Raw genomic sequence first — 18,139 nt, 5'->3', positions numbered from 1 at the left:
CAATCAGGTTGTGACATAGCATCTTTGTAGGAGATCGGTTCATCCGAATCGACCAAGTAGCAATCATCCACAAGAAATCCATATTTCTTGGGAGGTCGACTAATCCTATTAGATCTGCGAGCAACGTGTGTATGATCAACCATTTGATCACCTTCAACATCCTCGTGTTGAAAGCTAGTATCGACCAACTGTGTATCATCCAGTGATTCTTGAACCTCTTCAAGTTCCACTCTCTTTTCACTAGGTCCTTCCATAAGGAACCTAGTTTCTAAGAAGTATCCTTTGCGTGAAATAAACACCTTTTGTTCACTAGGATCATAGAATATATATCCTATATCATCCTTTGGGTATCCTATGAAGATACACCTGATGGATCGAGCCTCAAGCTTATTTGGGGTGTCACGTTTAACATAAACTATGCATCCCCATACCCTTAAATATGAAAAGGATGGAACCTTTCCATGCCACACTTCATAGGGTATTCGATCCACTTTTTTGGTCGGGGCCATATTCAAAATACGAGCCGCTGTAAGTAGCGCATATCCCCAAAATGATGGCGGTAGTGAGCTTCGTGCCATCATTGATCGAACCATGTCCAACAGTGTTCTATTCCTCCTCTCGGATACTCCGTTATGTTGAGGAGTTCCAGGAGGAGTGAGCTGTGAAATAATTCCACAATCTCTAAGATGACTTTGAAAAGCATCACTTAGGTATTCGCCTCCTCTATCAGAGCGGAGTACCTTGATTGTTCGGTCGAGCTGATTTTGTACTTCATTTTGAAATTCCTTGAACATTTCAAAGGCTTCATGTTTGTGTTTCATTAGATATACATACCCATATCGACTAAAATCGTCGGTAAAGGTAATGAAGTACCTTTCGCTATTCCTACTAGTTGGCTTGAAGGGTCCGCATACATCCGTATGTATGATACCCAACAAGTCCTTAGCCCTTTCATTTGTACCTTTGAAAGGCTCTTTGGTCATCTTGCCTTGAATACAAGATTCACACTCATCAAACGAACCTAACTCGTTCGTTTTCAAAAGACCATTCTTTTGGAGAGTATTTATACGATTCTTGTTTATGTGTCCAAGGCGACAATGCCAAATGTAGGAATCACTCAAACCCTTGTTGAGTCTTTTAGTAGAAGTTTGATATAATGAGCTATTTGAGGTATTATCATGAACCAATTCATAAATACCGTTGTTTGGTACAGCTTTAAAATAAAAGATACCATTAGATGATACATGCATTTCTGATCTTACAAATTTAAAGTCAAAGTTACATTGTCTAAGAAGGTGCACAGAAATAATGTTCCTAGTCAAACTAGGAGCATACAAAACATTTTTCAAAACAACTTCCAAACCACTTGGAAGCGATAAAGTGAAGTCTCCTCTAGCGACCACGTGCACCCTTGCACCGTTGCCCATGAAAAGACTCACTTCGCCCTTCTTTAAGTCTTCATTCCTTTTGAACCCCTGCAACCAATTGCAAATATGAGTTCCACATCCGGTATCCAATACCCATGTGTTAGAAGAAATAAGATTTAGCTCAATATTAATCATAAAGACATTACCCGAGGTATGCGCCGCATTCCTCTTGTCTCTTAGCTCTTTTAGGTAGACCGGGCAATTGCGTTTCCAATGTCCGGTCTCCCCACAACCAAAACAAGGATCATCCTTATGACCCCTTGGTTCCACAACCTTTTGTTTCTTTGCCATAACCGGTGATTTGCCCTTACCCTTAAGATGCATAGGAGGACCCTTTCTTTTTGCTACCTTAGCCTTAGAATTGGGTTGAGATCGATTCTTGGATTTACCTTCATTGATCGCAAACACGGGTAAACCCTTTTACCCATGCTCGCCTCGGCTGTTTTAAGCATTGAGTGAAGTTCTCCAATGTTTTTGTCCCACCCGTTCATGTTATAATTTAACACGAAAGTGTCGAACCTTTTCGACAAAGAGTTAAGGATCAAATCCGTTGCTAACTCCTTTGAGATGGGACAATTGAGCTTGGCGAGGCGATCAATGTAACTTTTCATCTTAAGTACATAAGTTGAAACTGGTTGATTATCATCCATTCTACATGCATGCAAGGCTCGAACCGTTTCGAACCTTTCAACCCTCGATTGCTTAAGGAACATTTCCTTAAGTTGAGTAATCATGTCGTACGCATTATGGTTTTCGAAATCCTTTTGGATTTCGGGAACCATAGTCGCCAACATGAGGCATGACACTTGAATGGAATCTTCCGTGTGTTTGACCCAATTCATGTATTCGACCTCAGTTCCCTCTTCCGGTTCTTCGGGGATAGGTGTTTCCAAAACATGATATAATTTTTCTTGTTCTAGAACAATCCTTAAATTTCGGAACCAATCCGAAAAGTTATTGTGGTTAAGACGGTCTTTAGCGAGAATAGATCGGAGAGAGACATTTTGGACGTTAGGGATTATGTTATCGTCGACGTGTGCGGCCATCTGCAGAATTTTAATTAAGTTCATTTTAGTGTTTTACATATTTTAATTATTAATACCCTTTTATATATATACCAAATATAATTAATAATTAAAATCTAGAATCCAACGATAAACCCGACTCCGGTTAGGTGACCTTTTTCCCATTGTCGGTTTATCAAGGTAGTTATTCATAACAATTGCAAACCCTTTTGCAACTTCTAGAGTTTATGGGACCGGTTCGAAATCATATTTCGTGTCGGCATGTTTATCCCATCAACACCTATTAGACCCCATGCTTGGGTGACCCTCTTCACATGGTTCTAATTTAAGTCGTCCTACTTGTATCAACTTGTAATATTAACATACAAACGGTTAGGTGACCTTTTTCCCATTTATATGCCAATATTACCTCAACATATTAATTTACTCTACGCGGTTAGGTGACCTTTTTCCCACTAAGAGCTTACTAATATGTTAAGCGTTAATACAAAAGGATGGTGTTTAACTTGTTATCCTTAATTTCAAAAGGGATTTTTAGTTTTAATAATTCTAGTTATAAAACTTTAAATCATGTTCTAACATGCATTTAGTAACATGATTATTTTGAAACCATTTTCAAAATTCTAATTTATAATAAAACCTATTTTATTATGGGCGTGAGACGGCTAGTTAATAAATCCATTTTATTAAACTATGTGTCACGTAACTACCGATAATTATTAGAACCCGTTTTATGCTTTGTTAATTAATTCTATGTGACGAAGTTGATATCCTAATATCTAACAACCACACAATCAAACAATCAATTAACAAGCATACATAATTATACTAGACACGAGCCACTAAGTTAGACCACACTTGTTAGCCGAAACAAGTGTGTGTCCTAGGTCCAATCCTAAGGGACACATGACACATGGATGTTGTAGCTCCCACTCGATCCCGCATCCAAATGCTTCGAGCATCTTCTTCAACCCCGTTGTGATCCATTGGGCTTGAACTTGGGCCTTAGCTTCCATAAGCTTCCATTTGGGCTCATTGGGTGGGCTTAGGTCCATTTGGGCTTGAATCCCTTTAATGGGCTTGTGAGACCCATTATCACCATACCCGGCCCAATAAGGCCCAAACTTCCAATTTTGCAATCTTCTTTAAATTTACATAACAAATGTCCTAATACATTTTTTTTCTATAAAATAAAGATATTGCAAATAAACTATTTATTACATACCCATATGAATAAATAATTACAAAATTGCCCCTAATTAATTATTACAAACCGAAACTTTGAATAATTAATAACAATCACAACAAACATCCAATTGGTCTACGGCTCGGTCTAGTTTTAACAAACATAACCCGTTATGTCTTAGGAACCCGTTCCAAAACCCCTTGACTTTATCGGGCCTAGCCCAACTCAATTGGGCTTGACCCAATAACTTGATTATGGGCTTCGGCCCACATGTGCAAAACACATGGGCTTCGGCCCAATAAGAAGTCTCATGGGCTTCGGCCCATTTAACCAAAAATGGGCTTCGGCCCATATAGCTTTCTCCCCTTTTTTTTTTTTCTCGGTTAGCCCAATAACCAAAAACAAGTGGGCTTCGGCCCAATTTCACCCGAATTGGGCTTCGGCCCATGAACTCGGTTTTATATATATATTTTTTTTTTTTTTTTTTTTTTTTGAACAAAGCCAAAAAAATATAACAAGATTAAATACAAAAAAATCATGCATGTTTATTTTTGTATAAAATCTTTCAAGGGGAAAATATAAAACCGAAAACCCGAAGCTTAGTTTTCCGTATCCCGGCTCTTGATGCCATTTGTTGGGTTTCTATGGATAATTTATACCTAGTTAACCATTTAACTAGTCACAATTAAGGCGGAAGCGTGATATTTACAAACTAAACATATCTATCCATATGTATATATATATATATATTACAAGTTTATATGATATGTGTTCATGAACAACCTAGTTTATTCATGTCATAAGATTACCAATAATCTATATATTAGAAACCCGAGGCAAGGATCAAGTAATACGGAAAAACTAAACTATCAAAGCTTGTAAAACTTACATTCTTAAACCTTTAAGAGATGTAGTTGATGGTTGAAGAAGATGATGATGTTGATGCTAGACTTTCAAAGGAAAATCCTCAAACGGAATATACCCCGAGCCTCCAACACACACCGAGCTATGTTAGGAAGCTTGAACACGAAAAACCGAGACCCGAGCCTTCCTTTTTCTTTTGGCCGTAAGTAGTAAGCAAGAAGGAAAGAAAGACTTGATCAATTTTTGTTTCTTGAAAGTGTATATATTATAATGATCAAATCCTTTTAAAACCATCATATCTTTGTGTTAGGTTTTAGTCAAGTAGAATACACTCAACATCCACCAAATCCTTGACAAAAATTTGACCATAACTTTGGGGTGTGGGGCCCACCCAAAACCGGCCCCAAATAAAATTATTTATTTTTTTTTTATTTTTTTTTATTTTATTTATTTTATAAAGTATAAAATAAATATATAAACACCCCATCTTTTATAAACCATTTTACAAAAGAACATATAGTTAAATAATCATTCCAATAATAATTATTTGAATAAATAAATTAACCAATTAATTTATTTAACACTTTCAAGTAAGTATTCAGAAACCCGATTTTCTGAATGTATCGTGTTCTGTATTTGTCTCATAGATCTTATCTTAACAAATACATAATTGGTGTGTGTCTAACTCGTTATTGGGTATGACCCGACTTGGATCAAACACGACTAGTCACATTAACCTAATTATGTGTCTCGGGCATACGATATTCCAACATTTGTAAGTTGGTTATGAGTTCATAGGGAAATTTATTTTCAATAAAGTGAACATGTCGGGATATGTACACTTTCTCGGTTGTGGGATCACAAAGATAATAAGAACTTTGAGTGGACGAGTATCCCACGAAAATGCAAGGCTTGGATTTTGGTTGAAGTTTGTGAGAAGTGTAAGGTCGAAGCCAAGGATAGGAAAGACAGCCAAACCTACGAAGCTTATGGTAGTTTGGTAATTTTTTAAATAGGCGAAAGAATGGGGAGTCATTTTGGAAGGTTGATGTGGGTAGGCGGTTGATTAAATAAGTTGCGGTAGTTAAGGCGAAAGGCCAAAATTTTAATGGCATTTTGGCATGTGATAGGAGGGTGAGACCCGTTTCAACGATATGACGGTGTCGGCGTTCGGCGTAGCCGTTTTGTTCGAGTGTGTGTGGCGGTGATGTGAGGTGAGTGATGCCACAAGAAGCAAGATGAGAAGCAAGTTTTAAATATTCACCGCCATTGTCGGAAAATAGTTGCTTAATTTTGCATTGAAAAAAATTTTCAACAAGTTTTTGAAAGGTAATAAATATACTAAGGGAATCAGATTTCTTTTTGATCGGATAGATCCAAGTGTATTTGGTAAAATGATCAACAAAGATGATGTAATATTTAAAGCCGTCATAAGATGTAACTGGAGATGACCAAACATCAGAAAATAAAACTTGTAACGGTGCATGTGATGTGATAGAAGAAGTATGAAAAGGGAGCTTGTGGCTCTTATTAACGCAACACGAATTACATGGCTCGTTTAAAAGAGAAATAGACGGAACAATAAAAGATAAATGTTTTAACACCTGTAAATGTGGGTGCCTAAGACGATGATGCCACAAGTGTGTATTATTTTGTTGAACATGAAAAGAAAACGACGGTGATTTGGGTCGTAGCTCATAGCTCCCTTTTTCAGCTTGACCCAGAAGAAGAGGGCGGTGGGAGTGGCAGTCCTTGATGACAAAATTAAGAGAAAAAAATTGGATTAGAATATTGTTGTCAATACATAAACGTGAGATAGAGTTAATATTACGAGAGATAAAGGGAACACATAAGACATTATGTAGGATAAAAGAAGTATTATCATAATGAAGAGTTAAAGAGCCAACATGAGTAATAGTTAGGGACGAACCATCACCGATAATGAGTTCTTGAGTACCGTCATATGGAGCATGAAGGGACAATGCACTTAGGTCATTAGTGATGTGGTGGGAAGCTCCACTGTCGAATAACCAAGGTTTGCCTAAAGTATTATTAGCAACAGTAGCCATCATATGTGCTTGGGGGTTATTCTGTGTGGCTTGAGGCAAAGGTGGAAGATTAATATTTAGATACATCTTTTTAAAGGCATAGCAAGATGTGAGGGAATGGCCTTTTGTGAAACAAAACTGACATTTACCAAGAAACTTAGGGGTATTAGCAGTGGCTGAGGGCTGTTGAGGAGTGGCCAGAATGCCTGCGGCTGGAGATGGGCTCCTGTTGTGCCAAGGTTTGCGGGTGTTTCGGGTATAGGCGGCGAAAGCGGTGGTGGGGTGATGAAGGGTGGAAGCAGTGGGTGATTTTTGAGCCAAAGTGAGCTCGTGATTGATAAGTTTTTCATGCAATTCATGGAAAGAGATAGGGTTATCTCTTGCATGAACCCCTTCAATGATGGTCTTATAAGATGATGGATCTAGACCGTTAAGAACCGTGTCGGTAACATCTTCATCATCTATCTTTTTACCGAGTATAGCAAGTTCATCTGCAATTGTTTTTACAGATTGCTTGTATTCGGTGATTGTTTGGTTTGTACCTTTGGAACATTGTTTAAGGCGGTGTTGTAGTTGTTTTATATGGCCGCGGGATTTAGAAGCATAGGTATCGGAAAGGATTTTCCATGCTTCAAGAGAAGATTTGGCGTTGGTGATTAGTGGGACAAGTGAAGGGGAAAGGCTACCAACCAAAGAACCGTACAATAGACGATCTTGGCGGAACCATGCGTTGTAATCCGCATGAGGAGTACCATCGGCAGAAGGTATCGATGCAGGTAAAGATCCGTCAATGTATTTAAATAGATCTAAGCCATATAAGAGAGCTTCAATCTGGGTCTTCCAGGATAGATAATTTGTGTCTGTTAGTTTAAGCGAGGAGGGAAGTCAAACAAGGGTGAGGGATGCGGTAGTTTTTAGTGGGATGGTACCAGCAATATTGGAGTCAACGGAATTTGGGGTAGACATTGTGGCCGGAGATGAAAAGGTCGCTGGAAGGGAAGCAAGGGGGATTTAGGGTTTTATGTGAACCCGGTGTATAATACCATATGAAATTATGTTCACAAAACGTGATTTGTTCTATTACAATCAAAAGAATATATACAAGAGATATATCAATATACATGGAAATGATTACAACAATAAAACAATATAAATAACAATCAATCATAGCTAAAAATAGTGGTGAATTTAAAATTCAAACTTATTTGCTTGGAGCCGGAAATATGTTGACATGCCCATTAACAAAAAGAAGAGTGAGATCTTAACTAGCAGCTAGCACCAATCGTCTAATCATCATAAAGAAAAAAAGAAACATTTACTAAAATATCAACCATTGCGTGTGCAGAAAGAATTCTATGGTGTTTTACAGAAATCAAACATTAACATTTATCGTGTTTTAATTTTTATAGAACGGGCCTGGATCCACCTAAAAATGGTCTTTTGGGTTCGGGATAGGCTGGGTGTCATGACTAAGTAAAAAACATTACAGATTTACATGTCGTTTTCGGTCACGGTCACGGTCACCCATATATTTTGTACAATTTCACACAATTACAAGAAAGAATAAAGAAACCGTTGGCCATTTCGTTTCTTAAGCTCCTAATGATATATAAACATGAAGGTCATTAAACGTGACAATACGTCAAAGCCCATTCACAAATTACCTCTCTGTTGTGTAGTTATCCCATAAAAAATAATGCATACACCAACACTTTTTAGCCTCAATTAAAGTTTGAATGCGTTTATAATTAATTTGTTTGTGACTTAATTATTGTCAACTTTGCTTCAGAATTTATAACATTCCAAAAGGACTCTTAGTTACTCTTACTATTATTGTCATTTGAGCATTCATTTGTATTAGATTTTTGAATAATTGAACAAGTGTGATAAAAATAATTCATGTTTTATTATTTCTAACAAGGTTTTATTAGTTTCTCCAAAATAAGTGTTAGGACATACGTTTGTTCTTTTCTTGTAATAGAAGTGCATAGTGGAGTTTTCTAAAAGCACCAACAAGATAACATTATCAAAAAGCTTTGAAATTAGAAGGCACACAACACCTGAAACACACACATACAGGGATTTATTTGAAACAACATTTAAGTAAAGGTGAAACAAACACAGTATTTGTTTTCTTTTTTCTTTATTTATTTTTCACATGCATTAAGGCTATTATTAGCATCTCGTAATAACTCTAAACATTTGCAAAACTTGCAACTAGAAAGAGGTTAGAGACAGCCTTAACACACGAAGCCAAGGATGAGTTGCCAAACGATCATTTCATTAGGCTGCCAGAATGTGAGGTCCAATTTGTTAGTGGCACGACAAACTGGACCTTGTCAGCACTACACTGCAAAGTTGAAGCAGCTACCACCACCACCAGTGCTAGCTGCTCCAACCCATTTGCTGTGCATACCGAAACCATGTCCAATAGTGTTTCCAGACATCATATTTGACAAAGAGACCATCGAAAGATTTCCGACTGGGAAATGCTTGAGGTCTCCTATTGAGAACATACTAGTCACCTCCGATTGAGGAATGCGGGACCCGCCATTGTTTGATTGTCGAGGAGAGTTCATGTTATGGCCCGACAACAAAATAGTAAATTTAGGAGATTCAGGTGGATTTTTGTCTTTTTTCGAATCTATGTTTTCATCTTTGCAGTTTCTTATATTTTTGTTGTTTAGAAACCGACCCCCATTCCCTCGTGGTCGGCGCATTGCATGGAGATGACGTGAAAGGTGCAAATATGGCTGCATACAAAAACCATGTAATTTTGTTTTTGAGTTATCAAACTAGAACAATATATTAAAAGAAATAATTTTGTTCTTACTAAATCTAGCAAAAAAATCATATGAAATGAGTAACATACTAGGAATTTTGAGTTGAAAGGTTTTGGTGAACACAAACTTATTGGTTTATGAGGAATATTTTCATAACCGGATCGAACATCGAACCGGTCGGGCAACTGGTTCAACCGGTCGAACTGCTTAAAACTACTGGAAAAAGGTTTTCCAAAAAAAGAAATGTCTTTTTCAAGGAAACCGGTTCAACCGGTCCGGCTTTCCGGTCAGACCAGCTGGTTTTCTGGGAAACGAGCGAACTGCATAGAACTGGACCGATCAGTCGACCGAATCCCGGTCAACCGGCCGGTCCGGTTTCAACAATATTGCTTATGTGTTTGTGCATCCAAATAAGTTCTGAAAAACTCATAACCCTTGAAAATATGATAACTGAAATTCATTAAAAACTTACCATTACATTTAACACATGAAAACAAAAACATATAGTAATCCACTAACTAATTATGCCGGAGTTATAAATTTCTAAAATTTAAAGGAAGCTAAAAGATCAATCAATATCTATGAAATGCATTGCCAATGATTTCTATTCCAACTGGTCAAGGGTGTGAAAGGTTAAGGTTTACCCATTTATGTGAGGTTTATGTCCGGGAGGTCTCAAGTTTGATTTTCGGCCCATGTGCACGCTTTAAAATATGAGCGACACCACTGTAAGGGATTTCAAACTCGAGTAAAGTGGGTTGTATGCGAGTGGTAAGCCTTTCGAGGTCCTTTCATCAACCAGTTACACTTGGCCGTTCAAAAATAAATCGAAATGCATTTTTAGTTTTCGAAAGTATGAATTTACTAAATGCACTTAATTTATGATTTAACACCCACTGCAAACATTTTTTTTATAATTAATGTTTAAATCGCATTTTCTGACTTTTGACTATATATGCAATTACTAACTTACTCCATTAATATAGAAAAAAAATATCAATATATATAAAACAGAACACAAAAACATGTCAAACGAGGACATAAACATGTGATAAATCTAAAAAAAATGAGAAAAATAATGTTCCAAAAAAAAATTAAAACAATTCAAGTTTTCAATCCCGGTTTCAATAAATTTAGTTGCGTCAAAAACATGTTTGACAGACGTCATATGTCATCGTGTTGATTTTGTTATCAATGAACATCCCAACAACACCCCTAACTAGACTTAAATGAATGAATTATGCACCTTTTCAAGAATTTAATGAAGCACTTACAAACATACCTTACGACTTTTTGAAACTTTATTTCCCATTTCCGCCTTAGCACGCGATCTTCTCCGTCTTATAATTCCATGATATTGTTTTGCATTCACAAATAACGGTCCATCATCACTACCCAAGTTCAAAGGCAACATAATCCGACCCTGAATCATATGAAATAGACAATTATCAATCTTAAGTGTCAACAATTTTTCAGAAGTACTAAAAACATGAATCAGATTCCCTACTAATCTTGTTCATCCAAATAAATTAAACATATTTAGTTGTATCAATTTTAAAAAGATATATTTTTTTTTCCTTCGTAAGATTATATTAAAATTATCCACCTTGATTTGAGGTCCATAAGCTGAGAACACTCCATAATATTGATCCTCATAAGGGTATCTGCCACAAACCTATATATAATATAACCATTAACAAAAAGAGAGATAATGCATCAACTGGTTTATATAAAGATTGAAAAGTTAAAAATTGTGTAAAAGGTAAGTCAAAAGCTGTACCATGGTAGGCTCACCAAATCCAAGGTCAACATAAGTTTGATTGGACTGCATTGAAACAGCTACTTGAATTTTTGGTGATTTTTGTTTGTTTGATGAATTCTTGTACTCATCAGAATCAACTTCATCAACTTTACCTATAAGTTTTCATGTTTCAATATAATGCAATCTTTATCGTGATGTAAACATGCAACTTGGTTTTAATAAGCATGCCACAAAAGCGCCTAAAGCACAAGGTGACCGAAAAAACGCCACGGTCAGGAAGCAACGACTTGATGCACATGCGGGTCAAAATTTGTCAAATTTAGAGTTATTTTGTTATTATTATTTTTATTTCTAGGTGGTCTAGGAGTCTGGAAAGCGTTTGTAGACATCGTAAACAAGTCCAAGTTCGAATATCGCCTTTAATTCACTTCTTTCTTTTGCTTTTATTAATTAATCAGTTTTTATATTGTCAACATTACCGATGTAAGTTTTTATCGAAAATCAAGTTATATTCAAAATAAAATATTTTCTAGTCTAGTAAATTTTAAAAAGTGTTCGTTTCTAATATAACTCAATTTTGGATAAAGTTTATACTAGAATATCGGATAAGAAAAAACAAAGCTGTGTAAACGTTGAATAAAACAATGTAAATCGTGTTACAAAAAACATTGAACAACGACTGTGTAAACTGTGTTAAATAAAATATGAAATTATAGAAATTAAAAAAAAAAGACTCGTCCAATAAGCAAACTTTGACTTTTCCTCGAAGTTCGACCCCCACTACCTAAAAACTAAACATGTTCCAAATTTAAGGTCCGAATTAAGGAGGTTCCTAGGTAAAAATGACCAAAGGGTTGAGAAGATTATGAATACTTGCAGAAGAAAGACAAAACGGATATGTAAAGCGATAAGACATAAGAAGAAGCAATAAGTAATGTCTATCCGGTAGTAAAAAGAACACTACCTCACTTTCATGAGGCAGTCACCTCATGTTTCAGTTTTTGAGACCTACTCCACTTGGGAGTCACAACACCTCATACTTCTAAATTTTAAAACCAAGACATACGTACGTACATTTGACATAGAAAATCAGATTGCTAAATCACTATCCTAAACTTAGAGATACATATTACGCTAAAGGATTACCAAGGAAAGTGTCTATTTCCTTCATTGAAGACTTCACTACGATGGATTCTTCAGGAGTTGATCGAGTCACAAGTTCACTCCACCAAGGACCCGAACCCGGTGCCGACGAACCCATAGGATTCCAACCACTGTCATCGTCTTGTTCTTTGTGACAAACAGAATTCATAGTCATACCTATAAGTCTATAACTTAGATCTTGATTAGGAGTGAATATTCAGAGAGAGTGTGAAGGTATAGTGGAGTAGTACCAATTAACAAGTAGCTATATAAATGAAAATCCAATTATGAAGAAGAGAGAGGAATACCCAATTGATCTAATAAGTGAATATATTAATCATTTAGTTTATTATTAGTTAAAAGATCATATTATGCAATCATGTAACGACTTTATTAATTTTTTATAACCACACTATGTATTTAAATACGTACCTAACAAACCTTTCGTTAAAAAGTAAGGCTATTTTTTATTTTTAAAAACAATTTTAATGATAAAGTTTCTTATTATGATATCAACTTTAGTTTATGTGGAGCACTCATTAAAATATATATTATTAACTTTTTTTGCACGTACAATTATCCTAAAACACAACTGGTGGTGTTGTTTAATGTTAGTTAAAACACAATCATAGAACTAGAAACTGTTTCTATTTGTGGTAAATTAACCGCTTGTGACTTCTTCATTTGGATAATACAGGTAGGCCAGTTGCCAATTGGTCATGCGACCCAATCTCCCTTGTTTATATTTTATGTATATTATTCTTATAAAAAAAAAGTTTTAACGTTTTTTGAGGCACTGTTTACTGCAACGATGCATCCAAAACTTAACTTTAATTTACTTTTCATTTATAACCATTCAAATAATTACAATAAAATGCCAGATAAACAGATAATCTAAACTATGCTTTTAGTTGTAAAAGTAAAAATTACATACGAAATACTAGATGTGGCAATATGAGTGAGTTGGGTTGGATATGGGTGATGGTTAGAATGCGTATAGGTCAGGATGGGTGTGAGTCATTATGGATTTTTAAAATAGAGAGTTAGGGTTAAGATGAGTATGAGTCAAGATGTGTAAAGTTAATTACCCATATTGACCCAAGTAAAGGTTAAAATACAAAGGTTTCAAAAACCCTTTAAAGAAAAATTCAAAAAAAAAAAAAACAATAAAAAATAATAACTCAAAATATAAATAAAAAATACAAAATGTAAAATAACTAAAATGTCCCCCCCCCCCCCATCCCCCATCATCCTCGTTCAATAAAAAAACCCGGTTTTGTATCAGTTCATATTTGATTTTTTCGGGTTTTTTTTGTTCGGTTTTGCTTTTTCTTTTTTTTTTCATTTCGGCCGGTTTCAGTATTTGTTCGGTTTCAATGATTTCGGTTTCGATATCTCGGTTTCTATTCGGTTCGTTGGTTTTGTTTAAAATAAAATTGGACAGAGCTTGTTTTAGTCTATTCTAACCCATAACCAAAAGTCAATAGCATTTCCTCAATTCATTTTGACATATTTGAAAAATTCTTTTGATCCATCCTAACTCATTCAAATTTTAAAAATTATCCATGTTAACTCAAAACAACCCATTTAAGTTTGTTTTAAATACAATTTTTAATATTTTTTTCGTTCATAAAATGATATAACAATTTCTGCTACTTTTCTCATACATAAATTCACAGACACATGATATATAAACATGTAAACTTATTAATTTAAGATTAAACTTTGTAAACATAATCACTTTTTTTAAATATTAGTATTAACAAAATTACAAAATTTCTTTAGTGTTAGATGTACTAGTTAGAAAAAAAACATAGGATCGGGAGAAATTATGCAAATTAAGTATTATTAACTTTCCTTGTAATGTTTCGGGTATTCTTTGGTGGTTTTGGTTATAATTTGTTGGTTTTTATATATTTGTAAGCTCGGGATTCTTGTTTTTTGTAAGTTGTCCATCTTTTTTTTCTTTTTAAATATATTTGGCATTTCAGAAAGGAAAAAAATGGTTAGACCGAGCGTACTCGAGTGTTGTGGGGCAACATTTTGACCCAAAACATTAGGGAACACCGTCCTCTCCGGTGTTTTGGTTTTCAAAACCCCTCTTAACGTTTTATACACAACGTTGGTTGAAGATAATTAACAGTGGAATCAAGAAAAAGAAGCAGCCAATAAAAAAAAGAAGGTGATAAAGTTTTGACTTTTTCCACTACAAATGTTAACATAAATGTCATGGTATGCATAAAAAAAAACATATGACAAGTCTTCACCTACTCTTTATTTCATCCTTAAACTTCAATCATATACACCACACATAAATAAAGATAGATTATTCACAGCCACATGATGATAGTTTTAGTTGGTATTATCTTAAAAATATTCCGGGCGCTGGGTTAATGTAAAAAATAATTTACGATACAAACGTGTAAATACAAAATAATTTTAAATATATTTACATTATGTTTTGTTTTGTATCAGTATGTTGCATCGTTTTTACATTGAGGAAGCAACTGCTTGGGTGACTGACATATATATTAAACTAGGTTAAATATATGTGTATACACGGGTCGGATAAACTATATTAACAAAAGAGCAACACAATACTTATACTAATTTGGTATTAGATGAATGAATATGAATATGTGTTACAACGTTATATAAAATAAAATTTTTATAAAAGAAAATTAAATGGTAAAGTTTCATTAATCTCTGAAAATTTGTTCACATACAACATTTGTAGTTACCATCTTAATTGAATATTAAAAGATTAACTCAATCTCTAGTATTAATTAAGGGTGTGCAAGAAATCGGAAGGGCCGATCCGAAACCAATAAATCCGAATAATCAAACCGAAAAAACGAATTGAAAAAAAATTGACGGTTTGGTTTTTTGTTTTTTGTAAAAACGCACTAACGGCCCGGTTTTCGGTTTGCATATAAAAAAACCAAAAAAAACGAACTGAACTGGATTCTTAAACTTTTGTTTTTCTATATTTTATATTAAGTAATTTATTAGAAGTTAATAAATATATAACTCCAATATTTTTTATCAAATATATAATAGTCTATTATTTTACAATTTACAAAATTATTTATACCTAATTTCATTATTTTTTGCCAATTTTTTAGGCCTAAAATTTTCAAGCTCAAATGGAAAAAACCGAAACCGAAAAACGAAACGAACGTTTTCAAAAACTCCAAAAACCGATGTTTTGGTTTTCGGCTTGGTTTTAGCCAAAACGCACACACCCCTAGTATTACTTTAGAAACGTGCAATATAAATCTCTAAAAGTTTTCCTTGTATATAATGTTTAAAAGTTACTTAAGTAACTTTTCTTACTAATAATAAACGATTGTTACTAAAAACATAAATCTTTTAGTACTAATATTAATTTGATATAAGGATTTATATTTTTAAGAATAACATGTTTCAAAAAAAAGATTGATAAAACTCATACAAATACTTAAATAAATAGTACTCAAAGTTTATATAAGGGTGTGTTTGGGATTGCTTATTTATTGGAAAAGGACTTTTTGTAAAAAATAACTTATTAACTTATGATATTATTAAAAGAAGTTTTTAAAAAATTGTTTGGATTAGCTTATGTGTTGGGAAAATCCAAAATAACTAAAAAGCACACTTTTTAAAAAAGAAGTTTAATAGGTTTTGAAGGTCAGAGGGGTGTAATAGGTAAATCAAATCCATAATAAGTTACGTATTCGTAGCTTTTCAAAATCCCTTATTCACATTAAGTTAATAGGATAACAACGAGCGTAAGATATTTTGATCATATTCACATGTATTTTCCTGAAAGATATTTATCTAGATTTGATGCACATAAGCATGTTGCATGGCCGACAATGAAAATTACCGTTACTGAATGGTTGTAACTTGTAACATTTAAACATTCATTTTTATGTGAAATAAACAAATGTTAATAAAACACATAGAATAGTAAGATTATATGAAAATTAGTTATAAGCTTTTGACCATGTTATTATTATAATTTTTTTGGAATATAACAGAGGTTATAAGTATAATCGAAAAGTGAAAGATTTTAAAAATCATGAATGGTTTTCAAAAATTCAGGTGGTAAATGTTGTTTGTAATTTAATTTAATTATAAGATTAAGTATAAATTTAAAGCATTTATTTTTTAACTTAAAATTGTTAAGACTATTATTTTGTACAAATCATTGAATTGTATCAATGGAATGTTATATTTAAATTTTAAAACAAATATTGAAAAGAGAAATCATTTAGAAACATTTCATTTTGTTAAAATTTAATATTAAGGGGGAAACATGGTATAATTATTGTGTTTTGATGTGATAGGGATAAAGAGATAAGTTATGGAATGCTTTAAATGATTTATATTAATAAAATAATTAAGAATTCAAGATGAAAAGATAGGGTGTCACTTGACAAAATATTATGATAATTAAATGATATATGGTTGAACCATCATTTTTGTTTATTATAGTAGTAGATATTGTTTATGCCGATTTCTGTTATTCCCTTTTCAATTTGTTTAGATGAATAAGGACGTTTGATGTAAACTTATCGTCACTATGCGTAGATATAGGAAGACTATTTATGCAACAATGCTAGTAGTAAAATTCCATATCTTGGTTTCGATCATCTCAAAAACTTAGTTTTAATATATCTAATTAATATATATATATACATATATATGTGGGATCTAGAGAGAACTCCTTTTAAAGAGAGAACTAGAGAACTGGTAAAGAATTATTTTTAATTATTTTTAAAAAAATATTTTATGATTTCTTTTTCTTTCCTCCTTCTAATAAGATGATATTGTTCCTAAAAAAACTTGTCGGTGTAGTACTGTAGTGCATATGTGCACTAATGCCTATTCCATATATACAATAGTGTTTTATTGCATATAATACAACACAATTGCATTATCCAATACACACTATTGAATATATGCAAATACAACACTAATAATCGTATGCAAAACACATTATCGCATATATGTAATACAACACTAATGCACATATGCACTATATCGATTTTTTTTAATTTTTGTATATAATATAACACTATTGCAAATATACAATATAAACAACTATATATATGCTATTCAACACTATTTAAAATATCAAAATACACACTATTGTACATATGCATTATAAAAAAAGTCGGTGTATTGCATATATGCATTACTCGTTAATTTTTTAATTTTTTTCATTTTTATATTTTTTTGTGGTGAAGAATAACAACATATAAAAAGGATGAAAGAAAAAATATTTTAAAAATATTTTTTTAATTAAATTAAAAATATTTCATTATTAGTTCTCTAGTTCTTTCCATAAAAAAGAGTTCTCTCATGATCCTCTTCATATATATATATATGTAGGGGAAGGATCAAGAGAGAACTCCTTATTAGGAAGAGAACTAGAGAACTACTAAGTAGAGGGTTATTTTTGTAAATTACCCAAATAATAACAGTTTGTGTTGACATCCCCTACACAACCTTTCCCTTATATTTGGACTTTCCCCCAAACACCTACAGATCAATCAACTCAACTTGATGATTATGAACCCTAAATCATTGAATATATTGTATATCGATCATCTGTGTTTGCGTAGTTACGCAATTACATTCGTTAATCGTGTCTCCAGCATTGATTTCAACCATTGAACATTACAATTGAAGGTATCTTTGATTTCACACTTATATCTTTCTTAATAATGTGTGTATTTACTAATTTTCATCAGGTTTCCTATTAAATTGACTAGATATTGATGTATTTTCGAGTTCTACAATCAATTTCAATTATTGAGTTTGGTGATTCTAGGTCAAAAACAGACATAATTTGCAGATTCTAGGTCAAAAACGGTTATTACCCATGGAAAGAAACATAATTTGTTCCCATCA

General features: G+C 33.4%; 1 protein-coding gene across 1 annotated transcript; it reads right to left on the bottom strand.

Moving 5' to 3' along the window:
* Window positions 1–8,895: 8,895 nt before the first annotated feature.
* LOC143531974 (nuclear transcription factor Y subunit A-10-like) lies at window positions 8,896–12,407 on the bottom strand. The gene is made up of 5 exons (XM_077027146.1): window positions 12,242–12,407; window positions 11,114–11,247; window positions 10,940–11,008; window positions 10,616–10,756; window positions 8,896–9,303 (listed from the first exon to the last, which is right to left on the bottom strand). Exons 1-5 carry the CDS (start codon window positions 12,405–12,407, stop codon window positions 8,896–8,898), a joined length of 918 nt encoding a protein of 305 aa, XP_076883261.1.
* Window positions 12,408–18,139: the final 5,732 nt, after the last annotated feature.

This window comes from Bidens hawaiensis, unplaced genomic scaffold, assembly GCF_021521415.1.
Source record: "Bidens hawaiensis isolate Kalapana, Puna unplaced genomic scaffold, B.hawaiensis_p1.1 tig00000702_1, whole genome shotgun sequence".
NCBI classification, from domain to species: Eukaryota; Viridiplantae; Streptophyta; class Magnoliopsida; order Asterales; family Asteraceae; genus Bidens; species Bidens hawaiensis.
Note: the sequence above shows the minus strand (reverse complement) of the source record. Positions and strands in the feature narration are given on the sequence as shown.

Coding starts and splice junctions, on each gene's coding strand:
- LOC143531974 (XM_077027146.1), bottom strand. CDS start 12,407: ATGAATTCTGTTTGTCACAAAGAACAAGACGATGACAGTGGTTGGAAT. Junction 11,248..12,241: donor GGAAATAGACACTTTCCTTG/GTAATCCTTTAG, acceptor GAAAACTTATAG/GTAAAGTTGATGAAGTTGAT. Junction 9,304..10,615: donor AAGTTTCAAAAAGTCGTAAG/GTATGTTTGTAA, acceptor TTTTGTATGCAG/CCATATTTGCACCTTTCACG.